General features: G+C 48.7%; 1 protein-coding gene across 1 annotated transcript in view; it reads left to right on the plus strand.

The window, feature by feature from the left end:
• The window catches only part of MAPK4 (mitogen-activated protein kinase 4), a 29,103-nt gene extending 19,666 nt beyond the window's left edge, over positions 1-9,437 (plus strand). The window contains exons 4-6 of the mRNA XM_069880994.1: positions 1,497-1,658; positions 4,437-4,638; positions 7,943-9,437. Coding sequence (XP_069737095.1) covers positions 1,497-1,658; positions 4,437-4,638; positions 7,943-8,630 — 1,052 coding nt within the window. The 3' untranslated portion in view covers positions 8,631-9,437. The remainder of the gene's footprint in view (positions 1-1,496; positions 1,659-4,436; positions 4,639-7,942) is intronic.
• The last annotated feature ends 739 nt before the right edge of the window (positions 9,438-10,176 follow it).

The raw sequence follows: 10,176 nt of genomic DNA on the forward strand, positions 1-10,176 counted from the left end.
TAGAGGATTCCCCATCCCTGAAGGGGTTTCAAAGATGGGCAGACGAGGTGCTCAGGGATCTGGTTTAATACTAGTCAGGCACGGTTGAATCTGATGATCTCAAAGGTCTTTTCCAAACTAGGGATTCTATGCTTCTATGATTTTATTGTTATCGCTGAGGTTGTGGCAGCACTTTTTGTCACCGTGCACAGAGGGGCTCTGCTTCTTGGTGTAACACAGCAAGTGGCAGGGACATGCAGTGTTGCTGTCAGGCACTGTCCTGTCTGGCCACAGTCCTGTGAGCTGGAATGCTTAATTTCAGGTTACAAATCATAGAATCATAGAATCATAGAATAACCAGGTTGGAAGAGACCCACTGGATCATCGAGTCCAACCATTCCTGTCAAACACTAAACCATGTCCCTCAGCACCTCGTTCTCCTGTCCCTTAAACCCCTCCAGGGAAGGGGACTCAACCCCCTCCCTGGGCAGCCTCTGCCAGGCACCAATGACCCTTTCTGTGAAAATTTTTTCCTAATGTCCAGCCTGACCCTCCCCTGGTGGAGCTTGAGGCCGTTCCCTCTCGTCCTGTCCCCTGTCCCTTGGGAGAAGAGCCCAGCTCCCTCCTCTCCACAACCTCCTTTCAGGTAGTTGTAGAGAGCAATGAGGTCTCCCCTCAGCCTCCTCTTCTCCAGGCTAAACACCCCCAGCTCTCTCAGCCGCTCCTCATAAGGCCTGTTCTCCAGCCCCTTCACCAGCTCTTCACCAGTTGCTCTTCTCTGGACTCGCTCCAGAGCCTCAACATGATCCCCTATGTAGTATTGCTTAAAGAGGGCCATCAGTTTTGAGTTGTTGGAGCCAATATTTGACTCCAGGATGGACCCTGCCGATGGGTAATCATAGAACCATGGAACGGTTTGGGTTGGAAGGCACTTCAAAGCCCATCCAGTTCCACCCCTGCCATGGGCAGGGACACCTCCCACTGGATCAGGGGCTCCAAGCCCCATCCAACCTGCCCTTGAACCCCTCCAGGGATGGGGCAGCCACCACTGCCCTGGGCAACCTGGACCAGGTCCTCCCCACCCTCACAGGAGAACATTTCTTCCCAGGATCTCATCTCTATCTCCCCTTTCAGCTGAAAACATCTCATCCTATCCCTGCACACCAATGATTTCAGTCAGGAACGGTTTCATAGCCGTTTTAAAATACCTGGGTAGGTTGGTCAAAAAGCTGCGTGGCCAGCCTAAGGGTGGTTACACAAGGAGGATAAATTGCATGGCTTAACTCTTTCACCCTCAAAAAGAAGTGACCCATCTGGGAGTCCCACCACATTTTCCTTGGAGCAGAGTGGTGGATAACGTGGGGATGCAACAGTGTGGAGAGGCTGACAGGAGATGTGGCACTGCAGGGACATGGCTCGTTTTAGAGGGGTTGACAGGCACGACGGTGGCCAATAATACCAACCCCCACAATTTAAATTCTGGGTCTCATCTCACTGCCTGTTTTCTGCCTGTTTAGGGGGTCATGAGCTGGAGCAGATGCAGCTTATCCTGGAGACGATCCCTGTTATCCATGAGGAAGACAAAGAGGAGCTGCTCAAAGTGATGCCCATGTTCATCAACAGCACCTGGGAAGTGAGGAAGCCGCTGCGCAAGCTGCTCCCCGAAGTGGACAGTGAAGGTACCTGTAGTGCCCATGGGTTCAGAAATGTCCTTCTCCTGGGACTTCCCCTGGCTGCCCTGTTTTCAAACCTGTTTCCTCCTGGTGTCGCAGGAATAGCAATGTAAGGCCAAGTGCCTGAACCCTGATGAATGAGAGTTCAGATATCTGATGCTCCGCAATGGTTGGTCCCACATGGAGCTCACTGGGCATCTCCAGAGGTGTCCTCCCAAGTCCTGCTTGCTGTCCCACCAGGGAAGGTGTGGGCTGCAGGGCAGCATCCTGATGCGGAAGTGTTCTTGCAGGTAGCTCATGGAGAAATAAGGGTGAAACAGCCTTCAAGAGTTCACCTTCAAAGTACATCCCCTTCTCGCCAGACTTGCTTCCCTCCCTTCCTGCTCCTTCCCTTAAGCTGTGAGTAAGGGTTCAGAAGTTGTTTTCATTTTCTCACTGTGCTTTTTTGGATGAGCACAGTTGTGTAGTACAGGAAAATAAATGTTTTACCCCACAGATCATAGGATAATAGAATCATGGAATGGTTTGAGTTGGAAGGGACCTCAAAGCCCTTCCAGTTGCACCCCCTGCCATGGGCAGGGACACCTCCCACTGGATCAGGGGCTCCAAGCCCCATCCAACCTGGCCCTGAACCCCTCCAGGGATGGGGCAGCCACAGCTTCCCTGGGTAACCTGGGCCAGGGCCTCCCCACCCTCACAGCAAAACATTTCTCCCTAAGATCTCATCTCAATCTCCTCTCTTTCAGCTGAAAACCATTCTCCCTTGTCCTATCCCTGCACTCCCCAATCAAGAGCCCCTCCCCAGCTTTCCTGGAGCCCTGCTCCAGGACTGGAAGCTGCTCCAAGATCTCCCTGGAGCCCTCTCATCTCCAGTCTGAACAACCCCAACTCTCTCAGCCAGTGCTCATCGTGGGTGGTGCTCCAACCCACACATCATCTTCCTGGCCTCCTCTGGACTAGGTCTAACAGGGGTATGTCCTTCCAAATGCCAGAACTCTGTGAGATGGTTGCTACAGGCAGAAACAAGTCCTCCAAGCCCTGAACATCACTTGTGTTGGTCTATCATGGCCTGCAGTGCTCAAATAGTGCTTCAGCCACTTCTGTCCTTTGGCTTTAGCGTTAAAAAACCCAGGAGTGTGTTGTGGCAAGGAGGCTGCAATCCACTGGCTTTGGGATCTGAACTTTTCCCTGGAGAAGCTTTGTAGGCAGTGAGAGCTTGGAGGGCCTCAGAGTTGAGCCATGTGCATCAAGCCTCTTCAGAACCCCTCCCAAGACTTAAACTACATCTGCTAACTTTTGAGAAGAAGTCAACACTTCTGCAAAATAAGAAGACTGCTATAAGGGCTTGGCAATGCAATATTCGTTGTTCTGAGTTACCCAGAGACCACGCCAGCCTCTGGCAAGCAGGAATGGATTTATTCCCCATCATTACTGTGGGAAGAAAGGTCACCTGCACCCCTTACATAATTCATTGACATTTTCCTGCCTCTCTGACCCGTAATATATTGTAATACATAACTCCTAATACATCATCCCACCGTGCTTCTTGCCTGCAGTCAGTGACCTTATGAAGCTATTGATTCCTTCCTACTTAATTAGTCCAAGCAATGAAATAATCTCATGGGAGACAATCGGATATTGGTTATAGTTTAAGCACTGAGGTGATAGGTGAGGCTTGCCCTTTCTCCTGAGGGATTTTGCCCCTAAAGAATCCTCCCTGTTCACAGAATTGCATCTTTAATGAGGATAATAACCACAATGAGGGTGGGGAGGCCCTGGCCCAGGTTGCCCAGAGCAGGGGTGGCTGCCCCATCCCTGGAGGGGTTCAAGGCCAGGTTGGATGGGGCTTGGAGCCCCTGATCCAGTGGGAGGTGTCCCTGCCCCTGGCAAGGAGTTGGAACTGGATGGTCTTTGATATCCCTTCCAACCCATCCCATTCCATGGTTCTATGATTTCTGAAGGTACAAGGCAAAAGTGGTGACTGAAGAAAAGCTGCATTCCTGTTCATATTATCTGAACTCTAAGGGACTCTTCTGTGCACCAAGAATCAACAGAATAAGCAACATCTTTGATGACAGGATGTGATCTTTTCACATAACCCCATTAGAAGGAATCATCAAAGAAGTTCCAATAAACTCCTTGCATTTAGAGTTATTTCTAGTCACTGTAATTGCACTTAATTTTCTCCTTCATCATTGTAGAAAGAGTTTGTGCTCCACAGTCTTTCTAAAGTAATTCTAGGCACTCAGAATTCTTTAAATATTAATGGACAAAGTAATTGCATAGTGTTGGTCATACCAAAGACTTTTATAAATGCACTTTAAATCTAATCCCCCTTCAGCTCACATAAAGATGTGAAATCAATTGTCTGGAATGCAGTGTGCTTGTTGAATTGATCTGGGAGCATGGGATAATAACATGACACTGTCCAAAGGTCTTTTTAGGGTACGAAAAAGTGTTCTTGGTGTTCTGGCCTGGAATAAAACGCGTATATGCTGTGCTGTGGAGGTGTGATGCTCTCGCCATCGTTCCTTCTCCTTGCTAGATGAGGTAATGCCTGCAGGGTGCAGGATTGCTCCTCTGTGAGTGCACAGCTCCCACAGGAGGTAGGATAGATGCAGCGAGGACAGAAAGGCCTGTTTTAAATGCACATGGGATGCAACTTGCAATTTCTTCCTTGCTTTGAGGGGATTTGTTATGAGGAGGATTCATGAGGCTCATCCTGGAAAGGAAGCTGTTATTGCTTTTGAGGAATTATTGAGCTTGTTCCTCTCCGCTTCACAGCTATTGATTTCCTGGAGAAAATACTGACGTTTAACCCTATGGATCGATTGACGGCTGAGATGGGTCTGCAGCACCCTTACATGAGTCCGTACTCCTGCCCCGAGGATGAGCCGGTGTCGCAGCATCCATTCCGGATTGAGGATGAGATTGATGATATCTTACTGATGGAAGCCAACCAGAGCCAGATGTCCAACTGGGACAGGTACAGTACCCAGGTCTGGGCTGGAGACCAGACACCAGCTTAGATTCTTTAGGCAGGACTTGACTGGTGAGTCTTGGAACTGCTATTTGTAGGGTTCAGCTACGCGTGCTCGAGGCCAACAAAGGATCCCTGCTTTTCCCTCTTCATGCCATATTTTAACTCTGGCTCAAGCTTGCTCCTTGCTAAAGCCAATGAGAGGTTCATCATTGATTTCCATAGGGAGTAGCGGTGCAGTCTGCACATTTCAGTTACCAGGTATCTTTCTGCTCTTGGTTTTTTTAAAAGCCTGGGTTGTCTTCCTTTGAGTTACATCGCTGCCATTCTTCCCTCCACCTTCTGTCCCTAAAATACAAGTTATAAAATAATGTAATTCTTGTACATTTTTGGGACTCAGCCTGATTTGGAGCTCTGCATTTATAATTGAAGGAGCTGGTGGATGTGCTGGCCAAACCCCTTTCCATCATCTTCCAACAGCCCTGGCTGACTGGGGAAGTTCCACTGGACTGGAGGCTGATGTTGTGCCCAAGAAGGGTCGCAGGGAGGATGCAGGGAACTCCAGGCCTGTCAGTCTGACCTCAGTGCCAGGGAAAGTCATGGAGCAGGTGATCTTGAGTGCTATCACGAAGCACATGCAGGAGAACCGGGGGATCAGGCCCAGTCAACACGGGTTCACAAAAGGCAGGTCTTGCCAGACTAAACTGATCGCCTTCTATGATAAAGTGACTGGGCTGCTGGATGAGGGAAAGGCTGTGGATGGATCTTCCTGGACTTCAGTAAAGCCTTTGACACAGTTTCTCACAGCATTCTGCTTGAGAAACTGTCACCTCTGGGCTGGACAGGCGCACACTCTCCTGGGTGGAAAACTGGTTGGCTGGAGGGCCCAGAGAGTGGTGGGAAATGGAGTTAACTCCAGCTGGAGGGCAGTGACAAGTGGGGTTCCCCAGGGCTCAGTGCTGGGTCCAGCCCTGTTCAGTGTCTTCATCAATGACCTGGATGAAGGCATCGAGTGCACCCTTAGCAAGTTTGCGGACGACACTAAGCTGGGTGGAAGTGTGGATCTGCTGGAGGGTCGGGAGGCTCCAAAGGGATCTGAACAGGCTGGATCCATGGGCTGAGACCAATGGCAGGAGGTTTAACAAGGCCAAATGCCGGGTCCTGCACTTGGGGCACAACAACCCTATGCAGTGCTACAGACTAGGAGAAGTCTGGCTGGAAACTGCCTGGAGGAGAGGGACCTGGGGGTGTTGGTTGACAGCGACTGAACATGAGCCAGCAGTGGCCCAGGTGGCCAAGAAGGCCAATGGCATCTTGGCTTGGATCAGAAACGGCGTGACCAGCAGGTCCAGGGAGGTTTTTCTCCCTCTGGACTCGGCACTGGTGAGACCGCTCCTCGAATCCTGGGGTCAGTTCTGGGCCCCTCACCACAAGAAGGATGTTGAGGCTCTGGAGCGAGTCCAGAGAAGAGCAACAAAGCTGGTGAGGGGGCTGGAGAACAGGCCTTATGAGGAGCGGCTGAGAGAGCTGGGGGTGTTTAGCCTGGAGAAGAGGAGGCTGAGGGGAGACCTCATTGCTCTCTACAACTCCCTGAGAGGAGGTTGTGGAGAGGAGGGAGCTGGGCTCTTCTCCCAAGGGACAGGGGACAGGATGAGAGGGAATGGCCTCAAGCTCTGCCAGGGGAGGTTTAGGCTGGACATTAGGAAAAAATTCTTCACAGAAAGGGTCATTGTGCACTGGCAGAGGCTGCCCAGGGAGGGGGTTGAGTCACCTTCCCTGGAGGTGTTTAAGGGACGGGTGGACGAGGTGCTGAGGGACACGGTTTAGTGTTTGATAGGAATGGTTGGACTCGATGATCCAGTGGGTCTCTTCCAACCTGGTTATTATATGATTCTATGGTTCTATAATTTTTCAAGACACAAGAGGTCACACACATGTTTTTTTTTCAAAAAGCAACTTAATTGTGTTTAATTTTATATGATTTTCTGAAAGCTGTACAGGAAGGTTAGAGCAGATCAAAGCCTTGAGTTAAGGTCTCTCGTGTCCTAGATGACTACCCCAGTTATTAAGACAGCCCCAAACTGGAGCAGGTAGGACAAAATAAGTAGCTAAGAATTAACGGGGTTCCCTGTCCTATAGAGCTCCTTCCACCTGAGCAGGCTGAGCTGGCAGAAGGTGTCTGCAGTGTTGTTCCTCTCAGTACATCAATTTAAATCTCCTTGCTTTCTTGATCCACCGTATTTCACCAGCATTGGAAAAATGGAAAGAGGAAAGCTGGAAGCGTTTCTCAGGATATTTATCTTCAGTGTTAACCACACAGCTCCAGGTTCCCCACTGGTTACAGTCACCAAAGCAGCAAATCAGTTATTGGAGGACGCCTTTATATCTTGGCTTTTATATCTCGGTGTGACACAAGAAGTTGGGACCAGAACTGTTGGCCCTGCCACTCACCTGGGGACATCTGCTGTAGGGCAGTAAATTCTGCAACACAAGCTGAATATTTTAGAGACGGAAAATGTGTGTTGTGGGACACCCGAAGAGCTGGGACATAGGGTCCCAATAACTGGGATAACACATCTTTTAAAGGCAGCTTAGTTAGGGACCAGGAAATCAGATGTCACTTTGAAAACCATGTACAAGACTGGGTGTTGTCAACTAATTGCAATCAAGGGAGATTGACTGGCTTGAGAAGTTATTGCTTAGCAAGATGACCCTTCAGGGATGCTCTCGGTCCATGCCATCAGAGCAAACTGGTGATATCCAGTCTCAGTGGGGTTTAAGTTCATCTTTTTTACTTTCATGGTGTCCCCATCCAATATCGGAGAGGGTTCTTAAACGATCTCAAGAGCGAGATTAAGACACAAATGAGGTCAGATGCTGTACAATCTTGTGAGCTTTATTTTCTAGAACAATCGATAACAGCGATAGGACAGAGAGAAAAGGAAAGAAAAGTCAGAATCCCACAAAATGAGTGGTCCCTGGACAAAATGTTTAAGGCAAAGAGACACACATAGTCCGACTCTACACATGGCAACAAACAAGCAGTGCTCACATCGTGGGTGCTTGTCTTTTGTCTGAGGGCCAGTTTGATTATTAATACTGTTAATTATGTTTGAATCCCAAGTGGAGGGCATATGGTTTGTTTAATGGGCTTCTATCACCACTGTTGGTCCTGTCTTAGACCCTTGATAACACCTTATCCCCCCGACCCTTGGCCTTTCTTAACGCACAAGAAAAAGTCTCTACGATCAATAAGAATGTTTATAACAAAGCTTCATCTCCGTGTCTAACAGCAGCGTGTCTTTCACAGGTATCACGTGAGCTTCTCCTCTGACTTGGAATGGAGACACGATAAATACCATGACATGGATGAGGTTCAGCGCGACCCCCGAGCAGGGTCTGAATCCATCGCTGAAGAAGTACAAGTCGACCCACGGAAATACTCGCAAAGCAGCTCAGAGAGGTTCTTGGAGCTATCCCACTCATCTATGGACCGAGTGTTTGATGCCGATTGTGGGAGATCATGTGATTACAAAGTGGGATCGCCTTCCTACTTGGACAAATTGCTGTGGAGAGACAATAAGCCCCATCATTACTCAGAGCCCAAGCTGATTTTGGATTTATCCCACTGGAAAAGAGCGACCATAGCACCTGCAGCTGAGCTATCACTGGAAGAGGAACCATCCAACCTCTTTCTGGAGATTGCTCAGTGGGTGAAGAGCACGCAGGTGGGTCTTGAGTGTCCCACTTCTCTTCCAGAGATTCAGGAACGGAGCCTGCCAGCTTCTCCTCACCATCTCCACCAGGAACCCACAGAGGTGAACAAAGAAACAGACCCTGAGTTTAACTTGGACGTCTTCATCTCCAGGGCACTGAAACTTTGCACAATACCCGAGGATATGCCAGACAACAAGCTCAGTGACATCAACGGGGCCTGCATATCTGAGCACCCCAGTGAGATTGTACAAACAGAGGTGTACCAGAAAGAACGATGGTGAGGAACCCTACACTGGGAAACCCTGCTGTGTCTCCCCGTTCCTCTCCGATGGTGTGACCCGTGCCCGGGGCTGAGTGGCTTCTGTCTGTCATTGAACATCCGTTCTTTACGCTACACTGAATGCCTTTTCCTGAAAAGGCAAGCACAAACCACGTGCCCCTTTTGATGCCTTAGAAATACCTTTAAGGGAATCAAGAGGTGTGAATGAAATATTGAGTTTCTGACACTGCCTTAACACTCTTGCCTTGCAATCTCTGGGACCTGTTTGAAACTTAAATGTACTAGGAAAAGATGACGGTACATGATAAGTTTACAAACAGAAGGTCAAATCAACTTCTCTTCCTTTCTTTTTCTATAGCATCTTAAAATGATAAGGACAAAGTCAGTATTTTTGTTATGGTCAGATCCCTTCCTGGTCTGATGGGTTCCCATCAAACTCCAAGCTCCCCCGAGGCACCCGTGTGCATGCAGGGAGTACGGACAGAAGTGACCATGGGCAGTGTCCATGGTCAGCCAGCGGGGAGTGGAACTAGAAATAGAGTTTATCCATCAAACAGAAAATAACTCTTTGAGAATGCGAATGGGGAAGGAATTTGACCTACACAATATGGGCTACTTTATTTTTTTTGACCAGACAACAAAATTTTTGCTAAGTGCATTCTGCTTGTTTGGTTTCTCGCATAAGTCCTCCCTTCCATTGCATGGGGTAGGTCTGAGGTCTCCGAGTGCTTAGGAAGCCCCATGTCACGATGCACTTCAGTACAACAACCTGGTGCTGTGAGTCCTGTCTCAGGCAGACCAGCTAGTTCTGGTGAGGAGCCAAGAGCCAGAAATCGGGTGTCTCACGGTGTGATGTTGCCTGGCGCCACCAGCTACATGGACTCAGCAAGGGCAACCACCTCTACTGATGAAAAAATGAATGAAACTACTACTGTTTTACCTTCCGACAACGACGCTGTGAAGAAAACGACAGTTCCTGTGGCATCAGATCATAACTGGTCACTGTACTTCCAGCTTCTTTGGAAGACGCTGGTGTCAGCAGGCAACCAAGCATGGTTTGTAAATAGACACAAACACAACTGATCTACTGTAACTCCTGTTTTCATTCACACTTCTGAGCACCTTAATAATTAATCAGCTAACAAGAGTTTGTATATGGGAGATATGTTCTATACTTATATTTAATCAAACCTGGCATTTTTTAAAATGGACAACCTGTAAATAGTGTCATAAAAGCCAGTCTCTGCTTTTCTTGCCATCGTGTCGCTGTGCGCTCCAGCATGGTGATGCTACTTTCATTTGTAAAAGAGAAACTGCTGTACTTAGTTAACTTCCAGGGCTGTATTTAACTATTGCTCCTATGCGAATTATTTCTGCCCTTCTAACAAGCAATCTAACATCTAAATGTCCAGAGATACGAAGAGAACTCTTGTGAGACTCAGATGGTGACAGCAGCATTCACTGTATTAACCCCGGTTTCTGTTTTTGGTGGGATCAGGTACGGGTTCGGCTGTGGGACAGCTCATGCGAGGTGTTGACAAGCCCAA

Source organism: Phaenicophaeus curvirostris, chromosome Z, assembly GCF_032191515.1.
Source record: "Phaenicophaeus curvirostris isolate KB17595 chromosome Z, BPBGC_Pcur_1.0, whole genome shotgun sequence".
Classification (NCBI taxonomy): Eukaryota; Metazoa; Chordata; class Aves; order Cuculiformes; family Cuculidae; genus Phaenicophaeus; species Phaenicophaeus curvirostris.